The sequence below is a fragment of the Pieris rapae genome, chromosome 20 (genome assembly GCF_905147795.1).
Source record: "Pieris rapae chromosome 20, ilPieRapa1.1, whole genome shotgun sequence".
Taxonomy (NCBI): domain Eukaryota; kingdom Metazoa; phylum Arthropoda; class Insecta; order Lepidoptera; family Pieridae; genus Pieris; species Pieris rapae.
The window spans coordinates 77,373-90,934 of record NC_059528.1 but is presented as its reverse complement, the minus strand read 5'-3'; the positions used below and the strand labels follow the sequence as shown (position 1 = coordinate 90,934).

Here is a 13,562-nt window from a genome sequence, read left to right as displayed (position 1 = left end):
TTGTAAGGAGCTGCAACCATTAACCGTTGGGTTTACCTTGTAATATTAGAACCACGATCTGGAGTTACCTGGAGGTAGCGCTAGTGCGCTTCAATGTTGAGTGTCGAATCTATATTATATAATATACTCTGTGGCACATACGTCAAAGTCGATTGTGCGCCGTGTGGTGTGATAGTCTGTACACTTTCTGTTTACAACATTTAGAAACAAAATAAACAGTTTTGAGTAGCGTATATTTTTTAAAATAAATACTTAAAGCAATATCATGAGTGTCATCGAACGCTTAAGTGGTGAAAGTGTTCAAAAGAATATCAATAAATACATTGATGTTTAATGTCTATAACCTAATGTAATTTTTAAAAAATACAGGCAAAGCACCATATTTATAGGTTATATAAGAAACTAAAAGATGAAATTGGTAAGTTCATTCCAAATTTTTGCTTATGTAACAGAATTTAATAAAAATAAATACCTTATCTCCGTAGTACTGTTTAAGCAGCGACGCAGCGAAACCATGTTTCGTGTTGTCTTTCAAGGAGCTGCTAATAATGTTGGACTGTGGGCTGTCAGCGCACTCGGTACTTAACTTCCTACCTCTGCCGCCGGTGCCAAGCACGCGTCTGGCATCTCTTCCCACTTACACTCCACCACATATAAATGATCCTTTACTTGAAGGGGTAATTCTTTTCTTCACTTATAAAATATTACTATAAGTAGGTATAATTTAGAACAAGTTACAAAATTTCAGTCTTAAAAGGAGATTCTAAAAAACATTTACAATTTCAGCAGTTTATATATTAATATTTATTTGATGATCACTACGGCTTATCTATAAGTTATGACTGTTTCCTGCTATAAATATAGGCAAAAATAATACCAGTTTATTTATTAAGATCTACACATTATGGGATTTTGCCCATTACGCTGAACAGTTGTAACAGGTAGAATATACTTCAAACAGTAATATATAATTCGAAACCTAATTTTAAAAACACTTATTAAAATATAATTCAAAAACTAATTTTTAAAATATAGGAATTGAAGGAGTGCTGTGGACGCGTGTTTGTGGACAGCGTACCAGAATTCTGCCCCCCTTTGGATAAGGTGGTGGATTTCTCTCAATTAGATGTCATCCTAATCTCTAACTACACATGCATGATGGCCCTGCCATTCATCACTGAGGAGACAGGATTCAAAGGACAAGTGTATGCCACTGAGCCCACTCTACAGATTGGAAGGTGACATTCAAACTAATCCATGGCTTCAGCTCAGGTCAAAATTCCTATAGATATTTTGTTGTGCAGGTTTTACTTAGAAGAGCTGTCAGAGTGGCTGAGCGAGGGCGGTGCTACGGGCGAGGGCGGACCTGGGGCTCGGCGCTGGAAGGAGCTAGTGCACCTGCTGCCGCCGCCACTGGCGCAGGCGGTCCGACCCCGCGCCTGGCGGCGACTGTTTTCTGCGGCGGCGTTAGCGCGCTCATTGGCCCGCGTGCGCGTGGTCGGTTACGACGAGCGCGTCGATCTGTACGGGGCGCTCGATGCGACCGCCGTGTCCTCCGGCTTCTGCCTGGGCTCGGCCAACTGGGTGCTGCGCTCGGCGCACGAGAAGGTCGCGTACGTGAGCGGTTCGAGTACGCTCACGACGCATCCGCGCCCAATCAATCAGGCGGCGCTGCGCGGCGCAGATCTGCTCGTGCTGGCGGCTCTCACGCAGACGCCCGCGCACAACCCGGACCACATGCTCGGAGACCTGTGCGTGCACGCCGCGCTCACGCTTCGCGCCGGCGGCTCCGTGCTGCTTCCCGTGTACCCGAGCGGCGTACTCTACGATCTGCTGGAGTGCCTGTCGGCGCACCTCGAGGGCGCCGGACTCGGCGGCGTGCCGCTCTACGTGATCTCGCCGGTGGCCGACGCGTCGCTAGCCTACAGCAACATCCTGGCCGAGTGGGTGTCGGGCGGTAAGCAGGCGCGCGTGGCTCTGCCCGAGGAGCCCTTCCCTCACGCGGCGCTCGCTCGCGCCGGCCGCCTGCGCCACGCCAAGGCCCTCCATCACCTCCCCGATTTCCGCCAGCCCTGCGTCGTCTTCGCCGGTCACCCCAGCTTGCGCTTCGGCGCTGCCGTGCACCTGCTCGAGCTGTGGGCGTCGAATCCGGCGCACGCCGTCATCTTCACCGGTACACCCCGCCCGCCCGTCGCACGCCCCGGACCCGGCCTTCCCGCAGACTGAACCGCGCCCTTCTCTGTCCACAGAGCCTGACTTTCCGTACGTCGAGGCGCTGGCGCCGTTCCAGCCGCTCGCCATGAAGGCGTTCCACTGCCCGATCGACACGTCGCTCAACTACTCGCAGGCGAACAAGTTGGTCCGCGAGCTGCGGCCGCGCGAGCTCGCGCTTCCCGAGCAGTACGCCGCGGGTGGCGGAGCGGGCAGGCCGCACGTGGGCGCCGATGTGCCGACGGTCGTCGTGAAGCGCGGCGCGGCCAAGGCCGCCACGGTCCGGAGGCGAGCCGCCCGTGGGACGCTCTGCGGCACGCTGGCGGCCCGGGCCGTGCCGCGCGAGGTGGCCGGCGGTTCGGGTGGGCTGCGGGCTGCACCGCTGGCGGCCGAGCTGAGAGTGCGCGACGCGCGAGTCGAGCTGGTGGCCCCGCCCGCGCCGGCACGAGCGGCGCCTCTGCATTGGAGCAGCCCGGACGTGGAAGCGCTGGTGCGGGCGCTGGCTCGCGAGGGCGTCGGGTCGGCGCGGGTGGAGGCGGGCGCGGAAGGAGAGGGCGGCAGCATCGTGCATCTGCCGCGTCACGATACACTCGTTCACGTCGAGCCTCATACCACGCACGTCTTCTGCGAGGGTCGTCCGGACGTGCGCCAAGCGCTGCGGCGCGCCCTCGCCGCCTGCCTCCCGCACGTCTAGACGGATGTCGTCCTTTTTTTAATAAAACTTTACCAAATCCGTATATTTTTATAATTTACTCGTACAGCAGTTTAGAAAAACAGATCGTACAGCTCGCCAGCCAGTAGACTGTGAAGTGTGCGCTTAAATTTATACATATTAAATGTTAGGATTAATTTAGTATCTGTAATGTATGAATATATATACTAGTACATAAATATTGCACCAAGAGACCGAAGGCAGCATACTGAGCGCAACGGGTAGGTTGGAGGTGGTAGGATTATCGCAAAGCTATTGGGTTAGGCTAGACTCACCGTAGGGTTCTTAGGTTCTTATATCTCACTAAGAATTCAATTAATACATATATTAATTTTCTAGTGCAAGTTGCTCATACATACATTACTGATACTCCTGACACTTAATACATATCAATTTCAAACGTCCGTCTGCAACGTTCAGATCGTGTCCTCATAACATAATTAATTAAATTTTGAAGTAAAAAAAGCTAATTACAAAAACAAATATGTGCAAGTGATTTGAGAGCCCAGATTGACAGTTTTTTCTGGTTATTTTACATCAACGGCCGTTATTACGAGTTGCTTAAATATAAAGTATACTAAAACGTACATTAGGACTGTGAAGATCATTTAATTAATTGATAACGAGTCACCCATTCGCAGGCCCAAAACACACTGGTTATGATGAAGAACGTCGCAACTCACCCGTGGCGCAGGATGAGAGAGTATTCATTAATAGAACCCAGCAATCCTTATTGTAGAAATGACTACAATTTTGCGCGATATTGGGTCGTCTGAAATATCACCGCTAAACGAAGAAATGGCGTCTCTCAAGGAAGCTGTACAATTCGCAACAACAAGAACAGTACTCCATGTGGGGCCGGATTTGGCCTTTATAGAGTTGCAAGCGGTGGCTCGGAGTGAAGTACAGTCTCGCCTTGCTAAGCACACCAAGCTTCTTAGAGGCTAACTTAGCCTTTCCTTCCAGATCGCGCGAAAAAAATATTTTAAAAAATACCTGCCCGGCCAGTGTAAAGAGTACCAATGCTGTCGTCTTCATAACAATAAATGTGGCTAATTTGCAACATATCATTGATATGCAGAATAAACAAGGTCGGCGATAGGACACAGCCTTGTGGGACCCCAGCATTCATGGTTTTCATTAACCCTTACCACATGTAGGTTTTGAGACAACTTTTACGATGTAAATATAAAAGTACTAGGGACCCAGCTTCGCACGGGTGCAATGCTGATGAAAAGCGGGTTTTTGTTATGTATTGTTATTTCCGTCGCTGGATAGCTCCGATAATATACGCATTCGATCGCTGCTAAATAAGCTGTATAGATCTATATTAAATGAACAATTTATTCAAGGTATTTAATTGGTTAAGGATTAATGCTGTATTGGTTAAAATCGAAAATTAGCTATTATTTGTCGTAAAACGTAAATGACAAAAAAAAGTTATTGTGGGTTATAAGAGATAGAGACATATACCATCACGGAGTTTTTTGTAGACCTTTTCAATGTGTACAATACTTAGTTCATTATTTTGATAAAACTCGTAGGGTTCAGCCTGCGTTTGCAATGTAAGCGGAAAAAATGTAATTATTTATCACATTAGAAACCTCAAAATAACAGTACTTCTCCACTATTTAATGTTATTATACATATAAACCTTCCTCTTGAATCACTCTATCTATTAAAAAACCGCATCAAAATTTAATTTAATGAAATTTAATAGTTTCAAAGATTTAAGCATACAAAGGGACATAGGGACAGAGAAAGCGACTTTGTTTTATACTATGTAGTGATTTTACTTACAGCTGGGTATCTCGAATTCCGAGATTCTTACCTAATTAAAGCTTAAACGTATATGTATGTGTTGCGCATTGTGAATTTTAGAAAAGACATTAAAAATAAATAGACATTAAAATAGCGCATTTATTTCAAACAAAAATATATTTTAACATTAAACATTTATTGACCTTTTCATAAATAAAAGAAGTGCCTTGAAACGACATGACTTACTCATTAACAGTACCAATATGCATAAACAAATGATGAGTTCGACTCACTCCAGGTATTGTTTGATACATTTTAATTACAACAAAACGGTTTTTTATAATGAATTTATTCTGCATACAGAATATATTTTGCCATAACAACTCATGAAATTACCAATGACAATGATCTCTAGATCAAACAGGATAATAATCTACGAGCAGATAGAACAGCCGTAACTCGACCCTGCCAGGTGCGTGGACAGCGGCGATGCAGCTTCTAGCAGTTGAGGTCGAGGTCGGCAAAGAGCGCACCGCGCGTGGCAACCGACAACGCGTAGTGCGCGTGCAGCTGCTGCAGCAGCTCACGCTCGTCCAGCATCTCCAATGCCTCGACGCGCGCGCGCTCCTCCTCAGGAAAGGCACGCCACACGGCCTCCATATCCCAGCAGCGCGCGGCCTCGAAGCCGGCGGCCAGCAGGCGTTGCTCCTGCGCCGCGGGGTCGCGGCAGAACCGCTCACCGGCGAGGGCACAGCCACGCGCGCTCAGGTTGCGTAGCATCACTTCGCCGAAGCGGTCGGCGAGGTTGCACTGCTCGTACAGCAGCAGCACGCAACGTGGGAAAGCGGCGGCGATGTGCGCCAGCAACGCGTCGGCGGCGGCCGGCCGTAGGTACACCATCACGCACTCGGCCAGCAACAGGGCGGGCGCGTCGCCTCGCACGCCGGCGCCGGCCAACTTGCGGGCCACCTCGGCCACGTTAGCCAGGTCGCAGCCCGCTAGGTGGTAACCCTCGGCGTGCAAGTCACCGCTGCGCACCACCACCTCGCCGTCTGTGCCACGATATCACAATGTCACTTTTGGACCACGGTGCCGAAACTCACCGGACTAACGTGTATGTTCCGACCTTCAGTGCAGATCTTCTCAAGCAGAGCTTTGTTCCTCTTGATGATTTGACACTTCTTACCGATCACGGAAGGGTAGTCCAGCTCTACAAAATTGCTGACGGCCTGTGTAGTATCTTTGAGCCGCCAATACAAGGTGTCGAACCCGCAGCCCAGATTAATTATTTGGCACTTTGTGCCACATCGCTATGACCAAAGTTAAAACTAATTAATGTTAGTGAAATAATGTGATGATTTGTTCCAATTTATATTTGAGGATATGATAACTGGGGACAGGATTTTTATGTTATATATATAAGTATATTTCTCAACAAATACATTCAAAATTCTATTCATTTCTACAGTCAAAAGTCCTTTTTGTAACCAAATAATAGTATATTTATCTAATGGGACTTGTTTAATGTATAGTAGGACTTTAATATGAGTATAACGATTTTCATATACATTTAGAATAATGTTGATTTCCATCTGTTCCACTATTAACCCAATTGAATCTTGCACTGATAAAAGTTTAAAAATCAGGTAATTGTTTGTATTTATTTCTTAAAAAACTCCAAACTGTCAATAGTTGGCATGTAGAAGTGATAATCAACTACAGGCCAACTATTGACAGTAGTGAAATCAAAAAAGCCCAAAATAATGGCCTGCAGTTTTACCTTCATTAGTCGCCCTGCAGACTTGTTGCCCATAAATTTTACACCCTAATTTAACACCATTTCTGAATAAGTTACCACAAAAAACAGAATCACTTACATTTTACTTATCCTAACAAAACATGGTAGTAAATAATGATAGAGATCCTTACTTCCAGAAACTGGTGTATAAACATCTCTATTGCTTTCACTCTAGCATAGTAACCGCGGTTTATCTCTGGTGCCTTTCTGTCGACGTGTTTAGCAAAATATGTGATGTATTCATCTTTCCAGTAGCCTAATTCAACCGCACATCGTTTACATTCGGTAGCATCGGTATTAGTCGCTATAACAGCTTCGTCTTCTACACTCCACGACATCGCGTTCATAATTACTTTGACTGAGCACAGAGAACCTTAATCAACCATCACTGTTTGTCAAAAATAATTCAGCAAGTTACCAAGAAATATTTGCTGAGTTATTATATATTTATTAAAGATTAACGTAGAAACAATATTTGTTTCCAATTAGATCATGACAGGCTTCTTACAATTAACACATTAAAAAAAGCATCCAATGGCACTGAACAAAAATAATTATATGTTATACCCTAGAAACAGTGGTCAAGTTAGCTAGATATACAGGATTTTCTAAAGCAATTGTATATCAGTCACTGACAATAAGTAAATATAAATACAAAAGTCAATGATGAAAATAATTTTGGTTTGTCACTATTTAGTCTATGATTTTGATTTTTGGTTCACATATTTTTATAATATTATGTAGTCAAGAATGAAGAGTCTACGTGATCTGTGGTCTAGACTCCGTTGTTTTAGCCATATTACTACCGAAAAGTATTCTATAATATACACTAGCAAATTTTGTACTGTCAAAAACGGTACGCTCGCAGCCAAGAGACATGTTATTGTGGTTTGTTTCATGTTCTCTTAGAAATTTAAGGTTATAAATAAATAAAATATTTTGAACCTGTATAATCCCTAAATACAATAATTGTAGTACACATACTTTTATATTTTTAGGATTTGACCTCGCTACTAGTTAATATGTAAATGCGAAATCTGTTTAAGTACCTAATCAATGAATAATAATTTTATCTTAGGTATTTCATAGTTAAACATTTTGTAATTCTTCTTTAGTGGTTCACTTTCATATTATATGCATTACCTGTAGCAATATTCTGGTAAAATAAATATTGTACACTTAATGTCTATATATAATATATTATAAAATAACTTTCTAGAGCTGGGAAGGCTACTTCTCATTAATTAATTTGCTATATTTGTTTTAAATATTGTAGAATTGTTTGATGATTTTCTTTTTTTTTAAAGAGTACCGAGATTTTTTTACGCCGGCTTTTTCTCTCGGTCAACACCCTGTCTTCTTTGCCGATTAATAAGGATGCCAACAGGCTCGAATTTAATGACGTGGAATAAGTGATACCATGATGATCTTATATTCAAAAATAAACGTATTTTATTTATTTTATTTTAATGCATATATGAATGACCTGTACCTACAAATAGTTAGGAATATTAAAGAAATAAATAGTAAGATAATTAAACAATCTAAGAGAGTGCCTACGTACATACAGAGTAAATCATCACGTTTGTAAATGAGCAAAACGTACGAACCTTGGTACCTACATAGGGAATCATCATGCTTATAAAACTAAGAAAACCTGAGTGAGCAAAATGTACAGCCTTGGCTCGTACAGTTATTTTTTATTAAAATAAGGCACCTCTGTTGACTATCTTAACATGTTGCATAGTATAGATAAAAAAGCATATGTAACCACTTATACAATACGGACACTACTGAACACACTTCTTTTGGCGCGATGGAGAAAAATGATGAGAGTGAATTTTTACGATGCGCGCGCACACCAACACATAAATTCGACATCGTAAAGTTAGTTCTAGGTGGCATGAAAATCTATAATTACTATGTTCAAGTTGTATATTCTAGTATTTTTATAATATTTAGAACACGTGTTTTGTAACAGTACAATTTAATGGATACATAATATATTTAATAAATAATATAATTTTATGAATAAGAAAATATTATTTTGGTGTTTTTATTAAAACAATTTCATGAACAACGTTGATAATAATATTATTTACTAATAATTTATTAGTATATCTATAAATACCTTTTTCCTAGTGGGGCACTCCCACATGCTGTTGCTTCCGACCTTGCTCTCATTCTTATGTCCTTTTGCAGCTTCCTATTATTTACTTTTATTAGGTTTAAAAATGTGACATTATGATGCAGAATATATACAATATGATGCAGGTACGCTGTCGATTTTGCGGTAGTGTAGTAACAAGTCTCTTGGCTGCGAAAGAAGAGTTTTCGACAATACAGTTACGCAAAAGCGGTAGAGTACGTAGAAAACTTTCCGGTATCAACATGGCTAGACCCACAGTTAGTCATACAAAAGTGTTGTTGTATATCGATAACGTTTTGACATCATTACGTCTAGACGCCCGGCCCCCAATGCTTTAGAATTGCAAATTTTGCTTACTTAGTACTTACAATATTTTTATTTGTAAAATTTAAAAAAGAATCGTAGAATATTTAGTCAGTCAAATAGTTTACTACCTTTGTAAGATGATAATAATTCTTAATAGATAATTTTATATGGAATTTAGTTAGGACATTAAACCTATTTTTTACTGTATGATTATTACTAGAGTGGATTCAGATCTTATTTTGAAAACATATTTGCCACTAGTATGGAAAGTAGTTAGTTGTTCAGATTAAGTGTATGCAAGTGCACTTTTTAACATGACTGAAAATAAGTGCTTGCCATTACTGTTGATAAGCACTAGTGATTTCAACTGTGTTGAGAAATTTTTAGCAGGTAAGTTGACCCTCTTTATATAAATTGGAAAATTTTATATTTAATTTAAAAAGAAGAATATACATGTTACAGATTTGTTTTATTATTAGGAATTTAGAAGAGTATCTGCTATCAACAATATTTATAAGATTAGGTGTTAGAAATAAAATAATACAAAAAAATTGCTTTACCCTGCTGTGTTGGGATACAGCACAAATCAATATATCAACTGCTTGAACATGTGTTTGTTTTTAAAAGAAATATTCACTCCCTGGATTGGATTGTATCCAGTAACAGGATCAAACATAGGTTTATATATCAATTCAATTTCATTTTACTCTTACTGAAATCTGCTCGGTTTCACTTATTCAAATTTCAATATCCAGAATTTAAATTTTACTACAACAGATCTAGTGGAAGAAAACCAGCCTGCTAAGGGAATCGCGACAAACGAAAGCCGCGTGTGGCGCATACAGAACAAGTACTACCGTGCCCAAGTTCATCTGCTCGTCTGGCCAGATGGAGTGCCATCGCCGCCACACATCGGCGGCCGTTTCGAAGCGCACGTCATCTACTTGCGCGCAGATGAGGTGACTTCGTGCGATTTTTTTTTATATAATGGGGCAAATGAGCAGGAGACACACCTGATGTTAATTGATACCGCCGCCCATAGACACTCAATGTCAGAGGGCTCGCAAGTGCGTTGCCGGCCTTTTAATAATTGGTACACTCTTTTCTTCAAGGACCCTAAGTTGAATTGGTTCTGAAATACTTCAGCAGCGGGCAGCTGGTTCCACAAAGTGGTGCCGGCTGCCCACTGCTTCCTCCAAGCGACGAAAAGGCACCGCATATATCGCTTCTCTTCCGCAGGGCGAGGAGGAGGCCGAGAGGCGTGCGACGGCTGCGGATGCCGTAGGAGGACGACCGCACGTCCGCCTGGCTGTCTTCGAGGGGCCTGAGACCGACGGTCTGGTCGCCTGGGGTCTGCGCCGCCGCTTCGAACTCGTCCCCATGACGCCCAACCCTGAGTCAGACGATGAGTGCGGAGCGGACAGGGCGCGAGCCGCGCTGCACGCGCACATGTGGCCCGGCCTCGAGCGAGTGGACGCACTTGCAACTTACCGACCGCCGGATTCGCTCTCGGGGAGCGGCGACGAGGACGAGGGCGAAGAGGCGTGGGGCGAGTGGGAGGCGTGGGAAGTGGTCGGGGCGGCGCGGGAAGGCCGCGGGGCTCTCGGAGCCGAGCCGGACGCCGAGCGGCGGCTGAGAGCGGAGACGCTGCTGCAGGCCTTTCTGGCCACGTTCCGGCCTCGCGCTCCTTGATGGGAAAGACGAGCTTTGTCTTGTGAGCCCACTATTCTATACAAGGAGACAGGAGAGCATAGGGGGACAATAAGTCGAGTCAAGTGGGTGCCTAATAAAAGTAAATCACAATAGTTTGTCTCAATAATTTATATAAAAAATACATTAAAATGTGCGCTTTGGGCGGTCACTCTAATCACAGATACTGTTTATTATCTCTTTGGACGTAATTTGGTATTAAACCCTTTGCTTACAACTACATGGCAGGTGTCCAAGACAACCGAGGACTGTCTGCAGCTGTGACATCACCAAATACTCTAATCTTTCAACAGAAAATAAGTTTTAATTGTAAATATTTTTCTTATCATATCAATAAAAATATGTATCGCAAAAAATAGTGAAGGTTGGTAACTTAATTATTCAGTTCGGTTTAGAAATCCTGAATTCTATTTATTCAGGTTTCTAAGGCCAAAAGTATAATAAAGCTTTGCTCCACAATGCAACGACAGGTAACAAATAAATATTAACAATTGCAAAGATAACTACAACATACGAATCACAACCTCGTCTCTATACAACTCTCGGAAAGGCACGCGGCGATATCGATTGGTTAAAACGGAATGTGCGTCTAAGATCAAATGCTAAGCGGGTCCTGGAGCAGGACAATGCAGCAGATGCGGTGAGGCCAGCAGCGCGGCGAAGTATTGGCGCGTCAGCCGAGCCAGGAAGTGGTCGCGCGCGACACTCGAGGGCCACCAGCGCTCCAGGAAGCCGATGTGGCCCCCACGCCACGGGACGGCCAACGCCACGCGAGCGCTCGCGCCCACCTCGCGCGCCGGCAGCGCCGCAAGAGGCTGGAACGGGTCGTCGGCTGCGCACACGCACAGCAGCGGCACCCGCACCTGTCCCAGTTTGTCACGCAGATTGGCCTCGCGGTAGTAATGTTCGACCGACGCGAAGCCGAAGTGTGGAGCCGTGAACGCAGCGTCGAACTCCCGCACCGAACGGCTCGTCTCGGCCGCCGTCCAGCGCCCGGCAAGCGCGCCGTGCGCCCGCAGCGTGCGACGCAGGCAGCGCGCCATGTGCCAAGACAGCGGCGCGTTGACCGGCCTCGCGAGGCACTCGGCCGCACGCTCCACGTCCAGCGGCGACGACAGAACGAGCGCGGCGCGCACCCGAGTGGTCTCGCCGCGCGAAGCCAGATGGTGCGCCAGAATGAGGCCGCCGAGCGACACACCGACGGCCAGCAATGGCCCGCCTCCCGCACGCTCCTCCGCCGCCGCGAGCGCCACTGCCAAGTCTTCGTGCGACAGCGCGCAGTACAGCTTCGGGGTCTGCGGACGCGATGGCGGTTGAGTGTGCTGTGTGACGTCGGAGGTGCGTGGGCGCGGCCGCCGTTCACTCACCGTGAGCTGCAATCCACCAAGTCCGCGGTTGTTAAAGACAGCACAGCGCGCGCCGAGGCCCTTCGCAGCTGCGGCCACGCAGCGAACGTAGTCGGCGTGGGCCCCTCCAGTCAACCCCGGCACAACGACTACAACAGGGGCGGCCTCGTCCGACGGCCTGGCCCCTTCCTCCTCGACCCAGTCGAGCGCCACCTGACCGCCGTCCGGCAGCCGCACGATCTGTCTGCAAGCAACTCCGTTCGTCACGAACGACGCGACCACTGGGCGCGTTCTCACTCAGTCTGAAGGTCACCGACCTGGTGGTGGTGAGCGGCGGTAGGAGCCGCGAGCGCAATATCGAGGCCAGCACGGTCTGCAATCGCGCCTCAACACACCAAGGTGTTGGCCAGAAAGGCTCACGTAGTGTTTCAACTTGCGACTGCAGCAATTCCCGAAAGTCACCATCACCGCATATCAGCAGGGGTTTCTGGGACAATGACATAAATGTGTAATTCACCTAATGTAATGTAAATTGTACAGTCTATTTATTTATTGAAATAATTAAATATATTGTAATGTTTCCATATAAATGTTGTGCACTTGGTTTTTGTATGTCATGTTTGTATATGTTTTGTTAGTGTACCTATTGAAATAAAATTAAAATTAAGTTTAAGGTAGCTTAATGTATTATTTAGGTATTTTGTCACTAAGTAAATGTCAATGTAGTAATGTTAGTGAGAAATAAAAATCTTAAACTGTTAGTATCTCACTCATTCATCTCTTTTAAGATTACTCATTTAATTACCCATTTTTGATTTCAATTCGGAGTGCAAAAGCCTAGAATGTCCATTGAACTTGTTCAGTTGTTTATTCATAACCTCTCAAATTAGTTGTAAATTTGACACAATTTCTACACCTTTACTTAGTAGATTATATTTATATTAAAACAAGCAGCAGACTGTGTGACGGAGGAAAATAAATAGTAGGTTACCTACTTAAAAAGGGGGTATCAAGTAAATTGTACAGTAAGCTGTTTTAAAGCTACATAATATATCCAGTGTGTAAAACTGTTCTCAAAGCAGTTCATAATACTGATTTTATGCGGAGATTCAGTACACTGCTGACAGACTTTTATTCACACTTGATATAACTTTGGCAAGAGGCATAATGGCATATTCTATAGAATCTCCGTTAAAATACATAGTTACGTGGCGTACTCGTAATCCTTAAATAATAATACAATTTTACCTTGACGACTTCCAGCAGGTAATATGAAATATAAAACACAGATAATGATATGCAAACCAATACCTCATTTCTAAGATCAATTAAGTTAAACAATTCTCTAAACATAATTAAAATATAAGGAAAAAATTTCACGGCGATAACATTTCTTTGCTTTGGACGAAGCCACAGATAAGGACTAATACGCTGTATTTTAAAGTTACAGCTATATTCTTGATAAGCTAGTTCAGTTAACAAGAAACATACTATTATCATTATCATATACCTAATTTCTATTTTGTTACTTCAGTTAAGGGGCTAAACTTAAGAGGGTGTATATATAAA

General features: G+C 44.2%; 4 protein-coding genes across 4 annotated transcripts; 2 read left to right on the top strand and 2 right to left on the bottom strand.

The window, feature by feature from the left end:
* The first annotated feature begins 163 nt into the window (after window positions 1-163).
* LOC110996052 (integrator complex subunit 9) lies at window positions 164-2,948 on the top strand. The gene is made up of 5 exons (XM_022263541.2): window positions 164-418; window positions 486-677; window positions 1,036-1,238; window positions 1,305-2,173; window positions 2,250-2,948. Exons 1-5 carry the CDS (start codon window positions 410-412, stop codon window positions 2,903-2,905), a joined length of 1,929 nt encoding a protein of 642 aa, XP_022119233.1. The 5' UTR covers window positions 164-409; the 3' UTR covers window positions 2,906-2,948.
* A 1,864-nt stretch (window positions 2,949-4,812) lies between these two features.
* LOC110996060 (leucine carboxyl methyltransferase 1) lies at window positions 4,813-7,148 on the bottom strand. The gene is made up of 3 exons (XM_022263566.2): window positions 6,614-7,148; window positions 5,811-5,994; window positions 4,813-5,736 (listed from the first exon to the last, which is right to left on the bottom strand). The coding sequence occupies exons 1-3, from the start codon at window positions 6,827-6,829 to the stop codon at window positions 5,183-5,185; spliced, it is 954 nt and encodes a 317-aa protein (XP_022119258.1). The 5' UTR covers window positions 6,830-7,148; the 3' UTR covers window positions 4,813-5,182.
* Window positions 7,149-8,835: 1,687 nt separating this feature from the next.
* LOC110996049 lies at window positions 8,836-10,740 on the top strand. Its single transcript, XM_022263538.2, has 3 exons — window positions 8,836-9,327; window positions 9,715-9,896; window positions 10,177-10,740. Exons 1-3 carry the CDS (start codon window positions 9,252-9,254, stop codon window positions 10,627-10,629), a joined length of 711 nt encoding a protein of 236 aa, XP_022119230.2. The 5' UTR covers window positions 8,836-9,251; the 3' UTR covers window positions 10,630-10,740.
* A 3-nt stretch (window positions 10,741-10,743) lies between these two features.
* LOC110996048 (phospholipase ABHD3) lies at window positions 10,744-13,433 on the bottom strand. Its single transcript, XM_022263535.2, has 4 exons — window positions 13,242-13,433; window positions 12,311-12,480; window positions 12,015-12,237; window positions 10,744-11,942 (listed from the first exon to the last, which is right to left on the bottom strand). Exons 1-4 carry the CDS (start codon window positions 13,344-13,346, stop codon window positions 11,250-11,252), a joined length of 1,191 nt encoding a protein of 396 aa, XP_022119227.2. The 5' UTR covers window positions 13,347-13,433; the 3' UTR covers window positions 10,744-11,249.
* Between the last annotated feature and the right edge of the window lie 129 nt (window positions 13,434-13,562).